This window comes from Magnolia sinica, chromosome 3 (assembly GCF_029962835.1).
Source record: "Magnolia sinica isolate HGM2019 chromosome 3, MsV1, whole genome shotgun sequence".
Lineage (NCBI taxonomy): Eukaryota > Viridiplantae > Streptophyta > Magnoliopsida > Magnoliales > Magnoliaceae > Magnolia > Magnolia sinica.
This window is the reverse complement of record NC_080575.1, coordinates 107,096,765-107,113,294: the sequence shown is the minus strand read 5'-3', so window position 1 is coordinate 107,113,294 and position 16,530 is coordinate 107,096,765. Positions and strand designations below refer to the sequence as shown.

Sequence of the window (16,530 nt, the reverse complement as noted above, 5' to 3'; positions counted from 1 at the left end):
TAGTGTGGTCCACATGAGAGTTTAATGTGCTTAATATTTTGTGTCATCCCCTAAAATCATCTGTAAAAATGGATGGACGGCGTTGATATACAAAATATATATTAAGATGGGACCCACGGTCACGGCTTCACCCAAGTTGGTGTGTTCCTCCCTCTAGCAACGCGTGTCGTGTACACGTACAAACACACACCCTTCTTAATGTGGGATGCTTCTTTTCTTATCAAAACCAGAGTGCGCTGCTCCTTTCAGTTTCAGGACTCTCGTTGTTATAGCGAAGCCGCTTCCTCAAACCAAAGAAAAACAAGTGGCGAACAGCTTTCGAAAACAGTATCCTTGCGAATCCCAGGTTTCTCTTCTTCTTCTTCTTCTTCTTCTTCCTCTCTCTCTCTCTCTACCCCCGGAAACTAGATCTTTCACATGTACGGACTCTCTCTTGCCAGTTGCTGAAAAATCCTGTCGTATTCAGTAACTCTGAAAGCCTTTTTCTCTAGGGCGTTTCTCTCTCCTCTTTCAGATCTCCGACGGCGTTCTAGATCTAGGGTTTCTGCTAGTGTTCTTCGTATTAGGGTTTCGAGGTCGATCTCCCTGCATGTTCTTTCAGCGCGATAATGACGACCCCGTTTCCTGCTCCCGTCAGTGCTATTCAGGTGACTGAAACTAGTAAAGAAGTCCTTTTTTTAAAAAGCATTTTCCTTGAAAAAAAACTTTAATGTCTTTTTTTCTTTCTTTTTTTTTTTTTTTGGTTTTGGGTTTTTTGTTTCTTTTCAGGTGGGATCGTATTTTGTGGGACAGTATTATCAGGTTCTTCAGCAGCAGCCGGATTTAGTTCATCAGTTCTATACGGATGCGAGCACGATGCTCCGTGTGGACGGGAACATGAGTGAGACTGCCACGGCAATGCTGGTGAGGTTTGAAATCCTTTCATGCAATCGTATTTTCTAATTACGTAGTTTCTTTCCATTTCCACTTTCTTTATTGTTTTTGGTTTGGAAGTTGTCTGAATTCCATCTTGAGCGTGTAGTTTTGTTTTCTCGATGAAATAGAATAAAGAATCTGTCTAGTGAATCACTGTCTAAGACATCACTCCCTATTTTGTAATAGATCGTTTCAACTGTGATTGAAATTTGAATTGTTGTTTTCCATCTTCTTGTTCTCCCTGTTTCTTTTTATTTGCAATTATTGTTCCTATGTGAAAAAAGATCATAATTTTTTTTTCATAAGAACACTGATTATTGAATTTGTTTTTGCTTGTATAAATCTCTTGGGAGGTGACATGTTACGGAAGTTGGGTGGTACCTTATCTTTATAGTTTTGAACTTCCATATGTAGATTATAGGGACATTGCCATCATAAATGTAATGTAGTGTATGATGCCGCATGCATCAGAGAAAAGAAACGTCAAATGAAAATGCGGTGATCTATATTTATGCATATCTTCCCTATGACCTGGAATTAAGGAGTTAATGTACGTGGGCCTTTTGTTTCCCTGAATGGTTGTAATGTAGGCCTTCTTGTAACTAATACTCTAAATTAATCATAACCTCGAACATGAACTATTTGTGAGGAACCAAGTTTGTTCTGTGGTTTATTGTTATGATGTTGAACCTCTACTAACTAGAGGTGTGCTGACTGCTGAGTCCACATGCGTGTGGATGTCCACATTCAGGCTTACATGCCAATATAGCACACGTGTGAGAACCGAACTTTGTGTTAGGTGGGCCACACTTTTTAGAACTTCTGGCCTAAAATTTAGGCAGCCCCACTCCTCAGGTTGGCTAAACACTGTACAAAACAAATTGACAGCTAAACCACTATTTTTTCTAGCCACACATTTGTTTTATACACCATGGCCTACCTGAGGCTTGAATCATCCTGATTTTAACACCAGAAGATCAAAACAGTGCACCTGCTGCCCACCCTATGGAAAGCTTTGATCCAGTACAGGTCTGCCATATTTTATGTGTGCTTGCATGTGGAGGCATCTGGGTGGGCAGGGCTCCACATGCCTATGGGCTTAGCAAACTCCCTACTAACCAATAATGTTTTTTCAACATTTCAGGGTGGTATCTGTATATTTTATATGCATATCTGTTTGTACTAATTGGGAAAGGAATGCTCTGTCAATTTAATGTAATAAAAGCATAATAGAGTGTAGTTACAAGGCCATTTTGTCGAAACCTGTAGCCATGTGCACAGAAAAATATACAAGCTTGCTAGGTGAGCTGGTTATTGTGCAGCCTTACTTGAGGGGAGACCTGGGCTTGAGTCCTGCTGATGTACTTGTTTCTCTATTTCCTGAATCAATTTATGTAATCCATATAAAAAATGTTCAGAAGGGTTTGTTTAGCCTACGTTTATGTAGAGAGCTGCTCATCACAAGTAAACACAAGCGGAAATATGCACACGTGCTAGCAACAAGCTTCCCCATCAGGCAGGCCACCCTGATTAGATCTTCTTGCTCCAAAAGCATGGTGGTTATATCAGAAGGTGGGCCACAAACAATGTACAAAACAAACGGAACTGCTAAAGCATTTTTCTCTACCCGTCCATTTGTTTTGTGCATTGTTGACCACACGAGGATTGAAACAGAATGATATTTATTTTGGAAAATCCAAAGAGTGTGGCCCATCCAATGGAAAGCTTGGATCTCACACGCTTTGCCATCTTTTAGCAGTTGACAAGTGTGCTTGTGTCGTGTGGATGAAATGCTCCAAATATGCGGGGGCTTAACAGACCCCCCATGTACATCAGTTTTCAAAAAAATCCCTAAAATTCAATCTTTTATTTATTTATTTTTTATTATAGGAAAGGCTCCCTACTTTAAAGGAATTGCCTTCTCTCAATGCATCCATTGGCAAATTGCAAAAGGGATATGAGTGCCAATTGCAATATCATTGTTAATTACAAAAGTAAAAAGTACATCACATGAGCAAGGGCAGGGTCCATATAATGAGCGATCATCTAGCCACAAACAGCAAATATTCCACTCTCCATGTACCAATTAGAGAGATTCCTGCTGCATTCCTGGAGACCTTTGTTCCACTTGCATCGGATATTACCTTCCCTTATGCCATTTGGAAAACTCCATGTGTATTTAGCTGCTTTGTCACACACTGTCCTATCATTCTACCCTTTGCACGCTGAGTTGTAAATTTGTTTCTTATGATGCATCTTTCAAGTAAAAGTATTAATGTGATAGTAGGAAAAACTTGTAGCAAATATGCTGTTAGAAGTTATAGGATATCTACTAGTTTAGGAAAGTAACTTATAAAACATCTCAAATGTTCTGTTAGAACTTATAAATCATGTGCTGGTTTAGGAAATCAACTTATAAGATGGCTACCTCACATGAATGCTCTTATTAGAGGGCCTGTTTTTTGCATGTTAATTTGAACCTTACACGCAAGGTCCCTTTTATGGTCATTGGTCAAAACTCAAAAAGTAATGTGCAATCCATTTTTCTCCTTAAGTTCATCATCATTGCCTAAGCCTCATCCCAATTAGTTGGGGTTGGCTAAATGAATCTTGTTATGCCATTCCACTCTATGAAGGAGCATATCTTCAGTTACATAGGTGCCTCCACTCACGTCCTTTTGCTCCTTCCCCTTTGCCCTTTGAGAGCCTTCAACTTGACCTGACGTCTAATCGGCGTAGTTCTTGGTCTCCATTGCACATGGCCAAACCATCTAAAGCTCCATTTGGATGCAAATTCCGCAAAAGGGAGTTTTTGAGGCAGGTCTGTAACGTTTACCTGCTGAAACCAATCTGCTTGGCTTTCGGCGAATAGGCTTTTGAGTGCCTATTCATTGAGTGGGGGTTCAGAGGAGGGTTGTGACAAGTGCATCCAATTGCACATCTTGAAGAAGTGGTTTGACTCAAATTGGCATTTAGGCATCAAAATCCCCTTTCAAGGGTGTGTCCAAATGGGGACCCAAGTCTACCTTCTTTCATCTTGTTACCTATTGGTGCTACTCCAGGATTCCCTCTAATGCTTTCATTTCTAATTCTCTCCTTGTCTTGCCACGCATCCTCATTTAAGCGATGCTCATCTTTAGATTTGTCACTTGCTTTGAGCATCTGATACTCTCCAACTGTTGGTGCTATATATGTGTTATTGTTATTGGCTGCCAGTTGCTTTTCCAAGATGGTTTGTCCAATGAGCATGGTGGGTTTATGGACACGAACTGTTGAGGCTTGTAGGATTCTTAGTATGAAATTGTTACTTTGTCTTTGGATGACTAGAGATTACATTGGCGAGATCTTTATCTACTAGTATGGATAGAGACATCGGATGGCAAGTTGACATTGGCTATTTATTTTACTTGCAATTGGCAGGAACAATGCTCCCTGGCACACATGAAAAAATAATCCACATTTACTTTGTCATACACTTCTGTCCTAATCTTCTAGTCCACTTTATATTTTCATGCACATATTCCATATCAAAGATGCTTGTGAGCAGTTGCTGATATGCTTCGGACCATGTTGGGTACAATGTATGTACCTCAAGGTTATAACATGTACAACAACTAGAAGTCATTAGACACGATCATTGTTTGGAGTATCTCTGATATTATTGAAATATCCCCAATATTATCTGTATCTCCACATGACGATTCCGATAACACCGATAGCGATATTGATAACGACAGTAATGATACCGATGACATTGGTAATGATATTGATAACACTAGTAATGATACTGATAACATTGGTAGTATAAAAAATTTTAGGCACTGGCGATGTATTGCTAAGTATTGCCAATGTAACAATATCACCAATGTATCGCCGATATTTTCAACTATGTAAATTTCCAGTGCTGCTTGAGTCGCCAATGTATCGACATTGCCAATATTTTCAATTATGTAAATTCCAATTGTTGCTTATGTCACCAACATATCAATATTGCCAATGGATCACCAATATTTTCGATTGTGTAAATTCCAAGTGTTGCTTATATCACTAGTGTATCAACGATATTTCAACAATATTGCCAATGTATCGATTGCTAAAAAATTGTTTATTAAAAAAATTTTTCATTTCAATTTTTATGAGCACTTGGGTTTATGCAGTGTTCAAATTGTTGACAATAATATCGTGATATTATTGTTGTCACAACATAGGTGATATCAAGACCACAAACTTTCATTTCCTTTCCAATTGTTGACGATTTCTTGGCGAAATATTGTGTGTTGTTGATATTCTGAAATATCGATGGATGTTTGGATGGTTAGATGGATGGATGGGATTGACGGGATGGTTGGACTGATTTCTTACGCAACACGCTTTTAGGGATCCATTAAATGGAAACTTATTATGTATGCATTCCTTTTGCAATTTTTTGATTCCTAAATATGCAAATATGTATTTTAGCATCTGCTGAAGTTTCATTGAAAAATTTCACTGTTTTACCCATGTTTCCCTGCATTTTTGGTTATCGGCAACATCAATGTTGTTTTCGTATCCATAACCATCGAAACTTGTAGTGATACCGATGCTTTGAACGCTAGGCACGATTAAATGGATGCTCATTGGGGGCCCAAATGGTCTACACTTTGCTCTATGAGCATCTAGGAATTGCATCCTTATTACGGTACTATCCAGCAATTAACTAGATACTAAGTCTTAGCCCTCAACGACTAATGTACTAAAGTTGAAATATACCTCTTGAGACTGGGTAGCCCCCCTTAAAATTGTGAGACTGCTGGTCATGGTGGCTTTTAGGAGTAAGATCCACTGACATGTCCTTACAAACCTTTAAAAATAAAATTTATATTCTAAAGCTATATGGTAACTATTTATATGTAAAATCCTAAAAGATAAAGACATGGTCAAACCTAAAAGCAACCTTTTATATGTAAAAAGGTATTATTGAAATAAACAATAACAATAGCTGCACATTTTTAAGCAATTAGTTTTCTACGTTATATTTGTCCTTTTGTATTGGACGTGTGGACCTAAACATATGTTATGATGGAGTGACATGGACATTCCAAAAAAATGGTGTCATGCCTTTTACACAGGGATTAGGGATTAGCCATTGGGAATGGCAAAGTGATGAGGACATTTGAGCACCATACTAGAGGAGGGCTGAGCCAGTCTCCTTATGGCTTATGGCTAGACGACTATTACATGGGGTTCTCTTTGCCTAATTCACATTCCTAGCCACGTTGAAGACCCCATGTGCATGTTCGTGCATCTTTGAAAAACCCACACTGGAAAGATGCACGTGGGCTGCATATAGTAGCTTCATGGACACATCGGACTGTCGGATCAAGTGGACACAATGATCGGACTGTTGGATCATGGCCATGGGATCATCATCATCAAATATTTGCGGACCCTCATGGGCCGCGAAATAATTTAGTCGTTTGGTTTGCTTACATGTTTCGTTATTTTTGGTATAACTCATATTTGTGTTGAGAGTAGGGAGTTAGGAACAATTTTTAATTCATTAACCGTCTTTATGTCGAGAATCTTATTCAAGAGTGCCTTTTTGTAAAAAGTATTTTCTGAGACTGTAAAGGGTTGGACGTCCCCACCTTAGCCAATATGCATCTTATGAATGGAAGAGATTTCTGACATTTTGCTTTGAGATTGAGCAAAATTTCATTATGTGAATTATTTATTTATTTTTTTTTTTTGTGGGGTTAGCTTGTTAGTACACCCACTGTCAGTTCACACTGCATTGTTAGCCACCCCCACTAGGGAATCAATACCAAGACCTCAGTGTTGAAACGGGGTATCTTTCACTCAGTCTACCACTTGAGCTATGGATCAGGGTGTATTTTATCATGTGATTGGATTGGCGGTGTAAAGCCATGTGGAGTGATTCTCTAGTTATCTTTTTTACTTTTCTCTCTTCTCAACAAGGTATCATCTTTTCTTCTTTTCTTCCTTCTTCATCTCTCTCTCTCTCTCTCGCCTTTTTTTTTTTTTCCTTCTTTTTTCTGCTTTTAAACCTTCATTCTTATTCTTTCTACAACCCCTAATCCATCTAAACCTATTTTTCAAAACCCTAGTTCTCAAAACCCTAAAACCCTAACCCTAAATCTCTATAACCCTAATCCTAATCTCTCCAAAATCCTAACCCTAAAATTTTCAAATTCCAAAATCCCTTGTCCAAATCATAAATCCCTAATTCCCACAACTTGAAATCCATATTTTCAATTCTAGAAACCTTAAATCCTAATTCCCCTAAACCCAAAATTTGAAATCCTAACCTGCAACCTCGTAAAACCTCAAGCTTAATATTCCAAACCCTAATTCCTCTGAGCATATATACCCCATAATATTTCCCACATTCCCTACCCTTTAAACAACCATAACATGTCAAAACTCTTATAAGACACATGATCTCCATTGAATTCAGATTTTTACCCTATGCTAGGAAGGTTTTTTTTTTTTTTTCTTTTTAAAATCTGCCATAGGTCCTGGTTAATTAGTAATTTATGAGATTCGCATTGCAGGACTATTGTAGGCTTGAATTTGGACATGTCATGAATATGAAATTTCTGAATTTATGGTAAATTAGCTTTATTTTGTTGTTCCACTACTTTAGTTAACTTGTTTATTATTATTATTATTATTATTTTAATTTTTTATAATTATTTCATGGCATCATATTAGGTTAGATCATTCCATCTTGCATCACAAAGGTAATGTGTAGTTAGCCTATTTGAGCCCTTGTTGGGTAGAAGTACTAATGAAATCAAGGTTTTGGGCCCAAATTATAAAGTTCTAGTTTATTTAGTTAATGATTTATTGTTCATTTGCTCATTAACTCATGGTGGTGATGCATTGGGTGGTCCTAAACCTTGGTTAAGTAGGGGGTCAGGCAGGTAATCTGCTATTAAACTTTTGCCAAGCATTTAAGCAATAACGAGAGCTGACCTCGACTAGTTAGGACAAGGCTTTCATAATTATGATCATTATCAACACATCATCTATTCATTGTTGGTGACTCTCGAAGATAAGCTCTCAAAGACACGCTCTCTTCTAATTATAGCTCTAAGGCTAAAGGAGGAGGAGATAAAGTGGCACCAATGCTTTAGGGCTATTTAGTCGAAAGATGGCGACAGTAAAGAATTTTTAGGGGACAACTAGTGCTTGAGCTAGGACCAACTGAATCTCTTCCCTTGAAACGAGGAATGTACGAGTCTAACCCTCGACAATTTAGCCTTTGATAGAATCTCCTCGGAGGAGGCAAACTCCCTTGAATTGCCTTCTCAGGGGGAGGAAGTTAAAGAAGTGGTTTCAAATTTAGCTAGAGATGAGGCCTTGGGTCTAGACGAGTAGCCTTTGTTTTTTAAATAATTTTTCTAGGACCTCATCAAAACCGAATTTGTTGGGTTTCGTGAATGAGTTCTTCGCGTCTAGTCGCATTCTTCCTGACTTGGGTAATTCCTTTTTTGTCCTTATCCCCAAGATTGAAGGCCATTGTTAACCTCTCGGATTACAGGCCAAGTAGCCTAGTAGGTAGCCCATTCAAAATTCTGGCCAAGATTATGAGCTTGAGGCCGAGGTTTGTTCTTTCAAAAGTTCTCTCTTCCTTCTAGAGCGCTTTTATCCTCGAAAGATAAATTTTCGACAACACTTTGATTGCTCATGAAACCCTCGACTCTTGCCATTGGGACTTGGGAGGGCAGTAAAGGAATTATCTACGAGTAAATTTGGAAAAAACTTTTGACTATGTCGACTGGACCTTTTTGAATTATATATTGGGTAGAATTGATTGCGGTTCCAAATGGAGTTGGATCAAGGTCCATGTCTCCTTGGCCAAAATCTCGGTTATCATCAATGGCTCCCTTTTTGGCTTCTTTAAAGCCTCAAGAGGTCTTTGACAAGGGGGCCCCCTCTCCCCATTCCCGTTCATTATCATCTCTGAAACTCTTAGTTAGATGTTACCTTGGGGGTTGTGGGTCGTATCAGCGGTAATGCAAGGGCATTTTCACACTGGGCTCAAGTGGGGTGGCTTGTGGGATGCGGGGGCACACTTGGGGTGGGTGGCCATGTGAGGTGGGTGGCTTGTGTGAGGAGGAACCCATGTGATGTGGGGCCCATGAGGAGGGTTTGGCTGATGACCCAATCCATGAGATGTGGGGCCTGGGCTATAAGGTAAATGGGTTGATTCGCCACGTTCTATCAGTTTAAGCTTTTTTAGTTCGAGCTTTTAGTCCAAGTGGTTAGTTGTCCTGCATAAAAGTGGTATCAGAGTATGTTTCATGTTCGAGATTCCTTACCGGGGGTGATTAATTCATGGGCATTTTCACATCGGACTCGAGTGGGGTGGCTTGTGGGATGTGGGGGCACCTCGAGGTGGGCGGCCCGTGTGAGGCGAGTGGCTTGTGTGAGGCGGAACTAACCCATGGGATGCGGGGCCTAGGCTATGAGATAAAGGGAAGAAACAACATCCTGACCGTGGATAATGTTTGTAAGAGGGCTATGATTATCCCCAATATTTGCCTCCTTTGCTATTCTTGGATGCGGAATTTGTAGACCATCTCCTCATTCATTGCCCCTTTGTAAGCGAAGTCTGGAACAACGTTATCCTCTTCTTTGGTGTGTCTTGGGTGCAATACCTATCTCAATTGCGGACCTCTTTCGTTCTTGGCATGTGGGAGGTCCAAGAGTCAAAAGATGTACCAGTTGGAAAGTTGCGCTTCCTGCAGTTATTTGGTCCATATGGGGTGAAAGGAATGATCGTTGCTTCTGGAACAATAGATGTTCTTCTCAAAGGGTTATTGAAAGGGTTTTTCGTTGTATTGCTTGTTGAGTTGTCTTTGCTTTTTTTCCTTTTCCTTTTCTTGTTGCCTTGTTTTTCCTTTTTGCCTGTTTGGCTTGAATAAAATCAGTTTCTTACATGCGCGCGCACACACACAAAAAGAAAAGAAAAGAAAAGAAAAGAAAAATTTCAGATCTTTCCAGTGATATAGGTTTTTCTTAGTCATATCTTGTGCAAGGCTGACAAGTAACCGATGCTCTTTCTAAAGGATATTTGGACCAGCTCTGTGTTAAGCACTCTCTGCCCTGTATCCCTTTATTAAAAGCAAATCTCTTTCTTCTTTTTCCTATTTATCAAAAACAGAACTTGCTGCATTTTTTGATTCAGTGTCGATATTGTTTTCCCTATGATTATTTTTACTAATTTGAGATGGGTAAGCTGCTCTGCTTAACCCATTGACAACAGTCTATGATACATGATTTTTTAAACTCTTTGCCTATGGTTGGTTTCTGTGGTAGCTTGGTTAGGCTATTGCTACAAGTTTCACTGGCCCAGGGATACGGAAACAATATTGATATCGCCAAATTCCGGAAATGTGGGGAAATGATGGAATTTTTCAGCGAAACTTTAGGACATGCTAAATTACACATATTTGCATATTTAGGAATAAAAAATCGCAAAAAGAATGCATACCTAATAAGTTTCCATTTAACGGGGTAAGTATGTGCTGTTGTGAGAAATCAGTCTAATAGCAACACAATAATCACTTAAATCTCATTAAACCAATTAACAAGCAAACAAAAATGCATAATGCATTCGTGCATTATTCATCCATACATAAATCTCCAATCATCCAACCATCAATCCATCCATCCCGTCCAACCATCTATCCCAGTGATACTTAGTGTTATATTGTCGATACTGGGAATTTCTGATACTACTAGTGCTATTGGTATCGCTACCAGTGTTACTGGTATCACCAAACTGGAAATACGGATAATATTGGGGATAGTATCGTAATATCGGGGATACACTGAACAATTCTTATCACCTTTTATTATTTTTGGTTTATATACACTTCAACTGATAAAAGCAGTTGGATGCTTGATACCAAATCAGGGAAAACACAATTTTTGTGTTTGTTTTTTAATTTGTTTCTTTTCCTTGTTTATTATCACCATTCTTATTGTTATTATTTTTGAATTAGCCAAGAATTCCAGATGTTTCATTGTAGCCAACCCTATAGGCTGCATATTCTTTGCCAGTTTGTTTGTAGTTTCAAATATCAGTTATATACATGTTGTATGGGTAATTAATCAAGTTTGGGATCTGAATCTTGCAGCAAATTCATTCCCTTATCATGTCAATGAACTTCACGGGAATTGAGATCAAAACTGCTCATTCACTGAAATCTTGGAATGATGGTGTTCTGGTGATGGTTTCTGGTTCTGTGCAAACCAAGGATTCCGATGGCAGAAGAAAATTTGCACAGACCTTTTTCCTTGCTCCTCAGGAGAAAGGTTATTTTGTTCTCAATGATATCTTTCACTTCCTCAATGATGAACAGATTCTTCAGCACCCAGCAGCTGTATTGGCCCATGGAAATTTTGAGCCTACGCTACGTGCATCGAGTCCGCTTCCAGAGCCAGGTATGTTGTTACTTGGTTGATCTACAAATTTAAGTCTTACCAGGGGGAGGGAGGAACTACTACAACTTGCACTGATAAATGTACTCAGTTTTTTGGGAATATCAGTAAATTATTTGGGATAAAGGGATTGGAGGAACTACAATGACTTGCATATATATACTAAATTTTTTTGGGAATGTCAGTAAATTATTAGAAAAACTAAAAAGGGACTATTTCTCTAAGTTATTTCCAAAACTTTGTTCTTTATGGGCCCGTTTGGATACCAGCAAATAAGTTACTTTTTCTACTTACAGCAGTAGATAAGTAACTTGTTTCAGATAAGTAAGTTTGGTTTATGATTAGTTATAAGTAATTTTTTTTACTTAAAATTACTCAATCACTTCAGTTTTTTTTTAGCTTTTCTAATTTTCTTAAGTTACTGAAGACAGTCATCAGGAGAGACGAAAGAGAGGAGAAGCTGATAAGTATGTTGTTTACCAAACATACTTATATGCTTAACAAGTAGAAACTAAGATAAGCTACTTGAGGCATGAGTAACTTTAGTAACTTATGACCCAAACGCCCCCTAAATGATTTTTCCCAGTCGGCTGAGTTTATTTTATCAAGTTTGCTGAAACTTACACTAGTAGAACTAGTTAATTCGGTGGCTGACTAGCTGCCTGTCAGCAATGGGGCAATTTTCGACAAAATAACAGTTTCTAATAGTCATCTTTCCATGAATTTGTCTATCTCATTGCAGGAAGGCTTATAAATGACTATTTGTTCTGAATATGTTTGTGAATTACAGTTCAGGATACAAACTACTGCCATTGAAATAACAGTTATCCTGCCTGATAGTGATTACGGTGTGGGTAACTTTTAAAAATGTGGAAGATTTCATACTCCTGCTTAGTGCTTATGATTTTGAAAAGTACAAGACATGAGCAATATTACATAAAGACATTGCATTATGAGCTTCTGAAATGCTGTTTTTTCTTTCTTTGTGCAAGTCAAAATTTTTAGATTGTTTTTTATTTGGAATGCTGCTTTGTCTATTCTACTTCCTTTGGCCTTGCCAATTACTCTACATCTTAATGTTGTGAGTCTTGTGACCGTAGAACAACTAATGGCTTTGGCAGTTTCGGACTACATGCTGGGAGGAGAAGTTCAGGCCAGGGAGTTTGTGGCATCGGCTCATGTGGAAGAAAATGATACAGTTGACAAGTACAGTATCCCTGAGCTGCAACAGCAAGTTTCTGAAGCTGACAACTTAGTTGAAGAAACTCCTGTGGAAGAGTCCACTGCATCATCATATCCAGTTGCTTTGGAAACTCTAAGGGACCCCCCTCCTGTTCCTGTTGAGGAACCTATTGGAGAGCCCCCAAAGCAAACTTATGCTTCGATTGTATGCACCATTACCACAGCGCTAATCTTCTTCCACCAAACATTTCTGATTGAAACTGATTTTTCTGTTCTCTTTTCGTTTTTAATGTTGTGATATTGGCAGCTACGGGTTGCAAGGGGACTATCTGGACCTTCTGTATCTCCTCAGGCACCTTTACATAAGAATGCTGCTCCAGTTGCTTCGGAGTGGCATCATCATGCACCACAGACTACTCCCCAGCAGTTGCATCCTGCATCATCAATGGGGTCTGAGAGGTCTGGTGTAGAAGCAATGGAAGAAATTGCCATTCCAGAAGAAGGTTAGCTTTCCTGCAATATACCCTAATAGTGAAGATGGCATTGTTCTGCTGACAATTTTCCATGAAAATTATTAAATAATGTCAATTTGCTTGTAATGATCGAAACTTAATTACCCGCCCAGGGTTTGGGCGAATGGCTAGTGTCATGGGTTTGCTCCCCACAAACACAAGCTCGATTCCCCTCCCCGTGATTTAGCCGATACACGTGGTTGGCGGGTGATTGGGTGCATTTGCAGGGAATAGTCTCGCCTTAAAAAGGGGTGGGGACATCCTGTCATCATTTAAAAAAATGACGTTCAAAACTTCATCGACCATCAATACATGTTAACTTTTTTGTACTTTTTCTTGAGCATTGTAAAATAGCCACTGAATGCTGAAACTCGGTTCCTTTTTAAGTGCTGGGGTCATACACTACCACAAATAATTGAAGTTTTTTTATGCTGCAGATCCAGTGCATCCTTTTTAGATCCTGTTTTCTTTCAGGTTTTGATTCATGATGTGTTATTTTTGAACCTTGTCAGGTGAAGCGAGATCTGTTTATGTGAGAAACCTGCCATCTACTGTTTCAGCTTCTGACATTGAGCAGGAGTTCAAGAACTTTGGGAGAATCAAGCTTGACGGTGTTGTTGTGAGGAACCGCAAGGTACCTCGTTTGCCTTCCTCTTTTTTAGGGACCTCCTCCACTACCTTGAAAGTAGTCTAACATTTAGCTCATGTGCATGAATTTATGGACACGCAGGATATTGGAGTGTGCTATGCTTTCATCGAATTTGAAGACACACTTGGTGTCCAAAATGCAGTCAAGGTTCCTTTTCACATGTTTATTTGTATTTTATTTTATTTCAAGTAACTACATAAAGATTTCACTGCCACATGCAAAAAATATAAATAATAGCCTCTCTGGCATGGTGTGCCGTAAAGGCTGTTATGTAAAGGTAACGGTGGAAACTGTTACACGTTACGGGGTTGTGATGGTGGTAGCAACCGTTATGGAAAAAAAATGACCCGTAACCACTGTTAGTGCCCTGTTACGCCCCCTGTAAAGGCCGCAACAGCCCCGTAATGGTCTATTTCAGGGAAAATACACGTTTTTCGGATTATTTTTTTTCCAGTGTTACAGGGCAGATACAGGCTTTTCTGGATTTTTTTTTTTTTCCAATAAAAAAAGAAGACTGTATGGCTGTTACGGGGGCCGTAACAGCCGTTACGATCCATATCGTAAACGTAATGTTGGTGGCCATTATGGCCACTGTTACCATTATGGAATACCTCGCTCTCTGGGTGATATGATCGAGCCATTACTTTTGTTTTCTCCCTACACATTTTTATGTTCGTGCTTGTATTTGGTTTTGTTGTCTGTCGCTTTCCAAGAAAAGATGAAAAAAATTCACATACATTCACCCCATGTATCAGGTTTGATGTGCTGTAACTGGACCAACACCTTATATATCATCATTATATGCATGTGGTTTTGTAGGCATCTCCAATACAGTTTGCAGGGCGGCAGGTACACATTGAGGAGCGGAGAGCAAATGGCAGCTCATCTCGAGGAGGAAGTATGTGCCTCTTATCTTGCTGCTCCAGTTAAATTACTCTCGCATCTATCTATTATTGCTTCTCAAAGAAAAAAAAAAAATCATTATTTATTATTACTGCCCAAATTCAATATTTTGTTGTATTTCAAAAAATTAAGGAAACAGGTTTAATGCGGGGGCATTTTCACACCGGGCTTGAGTGGGGTGGCCTGTGGGATGCAGGGGCACACTCAGGGTGGGTGGCCCGCATAACCCGTGGATTTGGGGCCCATGTGAGGCGGGTGACTTGTGTGAGGCAGAGCACATGGATTTGGGGCCCACGAGGGGGCGGAACCCATGGATTTGGAGGGATTAATTTGCCATGCTCTATCAGTTTAAGCTTTTAGAGCAAGTGGTTAATTGTCCTGCATCAAATTAGTATCAAAGTGGGAGGTTACGTGTTCGAGATTCCTCACCGGGGGTGATTAATGAGGGGACATTTTCACACTGGGCTCGAGTTGGGTGGTCTGTGGGATGCAGGGACACACTCGGGGTGGGCGGCCTGCATAACCCATGGATTTGGGGCTTGTGTGAGGTGGGTGACTTGTGTGAGGTAGAGCCCGTAGATTTGGGGCCCACGAGGGGGCGGAACCCATGGATTTGGGGCCCATGAAGAGGGTTTGGCCGAGGACCTAACCCATGGATTTGGGGCTTGGGTTATGAGATAAAGGGATTAATTCGCCAATCGCCATGCTCTCTATCAGTTTGAGCTTTTAGAGCAAGTGGTTAATTGTCCTGCATCAAGGTTCTTACATATCTGTTAAAAAATATACTCGGATTTGACCAAATTTATGGAACCTGCATCTTCATGTTGTGGATTTGATCGAATACACCTGTGCAGACAAAATCCAGGGAGACTTTCCAGAAACAATGGAACTCATTCTCCTATTCTTGTCTTGTAGTAGTGCTGTGCTGTCTCATTCAACTTGTCAAGTCTTTTCCTTGAATTACTCTCAATTTTCTCTAAGCAGCTCAAATCTCTGCTGCCTTTTAAAAAAAGAAAAAAATCTATTAGAGTTCCAAATTGCGTACGTATGGCTAACATGGAATACTTACGAATTCAATTCATGAAATTGTACATCTTTTCCTCAATTCAGAGCTATTTTAAACGTTATTGCTATCTGCCTTGCCATACCTTCCAATTCCCTTAGAAAAAGATTTCTGATTTCTTCTATTGTGCCCCCTTGTATTGTTCTTGGCAGGAAGGGGTCAGGGGAGGGGTGGTTATCTGTCAGAGGCCCCCAGGGGGCGTTTCAGCAATCGAACTTTTGGGAGGGGAAATGGGCAAGAAGCTGGTGACAGGGACTACAGCAACAGGCCGAGGGGGAATGGTTTCCATCAGCGGGGTGGGGTCCTGCGGCAAGAAAGGGGGATCTTAGGGAACCATGTATCCAGGAATGGTCCTTACTCTTCAGAGGCCTAAGCCTCTTAGTACATCTCTTTAGGCAGAGGGAGAGGGATGGAGAGAGAGAGAGAGAGTGAGCTTTAGGGTTTTCAGGTGCAGTCCTCCATCTTAACACATTTATATTATTTTCAGGAAATATATATATCCATATTTTTGTGGAGCTTCATTAGCCATCTGGTTTGAGCAGCAGCACCCCTGATTTTGATGTTTGCATAATCATAGTTTCTTGTTTCTTTGTTTTATTTCCCTTGGTTATGAGAGGTTTATTGTGGTGTGAAATTTCATGAAATTTGGTGCAACCAATTGCACCCTTGAAAAAGAAAAAAGAAAAAGAAAAAAAAGGGAAACTATGCAGTGCATAATGACATCTGATGGTCACTCCATTCATCTGGAACACACCGAGTGAAAGCCCAGGTGATGATGATCTGGAGGAACCACTGAACGCACCATGATTTTATGGTGCCCACAAACAAGCCCTTTAAGACATTGAATTTGG

At 39.7% G+C, this 16,530-nt stretch overlaps 1 protein-coding gene across 7 annotated transcripts; it reads left to right on the top strand.

The window, feature by feature from the left end:
* Positions 1-208: 208 nt before the first annotated feature.
* On the top strand, positions 209-16,276 carry LOC131240587 (nuclear transport factor 2-like). Of its 7 annotated transcripts, none has more exons than XM_058238880.1 (10): positions 209-346; positions 515-647; positions 769-903; positions 11,067-11,373; positions 12,471-12,757; positions 12,860-13,055; positions 13,577-13,698; positions 13,795-13,860; positions 14,533-14,611; positions 15,471-15,782. In XM_058238880.1, the coding sequence occupies exons 2-10, from the start codon at positions 609-611 to the stop codon at positions 15,698-15,700; spliced, it is 1,461 nt and encodes a 486-aa protein (XP_058094863.1). In that variant the 5' UTR covers positions 209-346; positions 515-608; the 3' UTR covers positions 15,701-15,782. The 7 variants fall into 7 exon arrangements, with proteins under 7 accessions (XP_058094863.1, XP_058094862.1, XP_058094861.1 ...); XM_058238879.1 differs by having other exon boundaries at positions 212-346; positions 492-647; XM_058238878.1 differs by having other exon boundaries at positions 239-647.
* The last annotated feature ends 254 nt before the right edge of the window (positions 16,277-16,530 follow it).

Excerpts from the sequence above, each read along its gene's own strand:
- LOC131240587 (XM_058238880.1), top strand. The coding sequence starts at position 609 with ATGACGACCCCGTTTCCTGCTCCCGTCAGTGCTATTCAG. Across the intron at positions 12,758-12,859 it reads AGCAAACTTATGCTTCGATT|CTACGGGTTGCAAGGGGACT; the intron begins GTATGCACCATT and ends TGATATTGGCAG. Across the intron at positions 14,612-15,470 it reads CAGCTCATCTCGAGGAGGAA|ACAAAATCCAGGGAGACTTT; the intron begins GTATGTGCCTCT and ends ACACCTGTGCAG.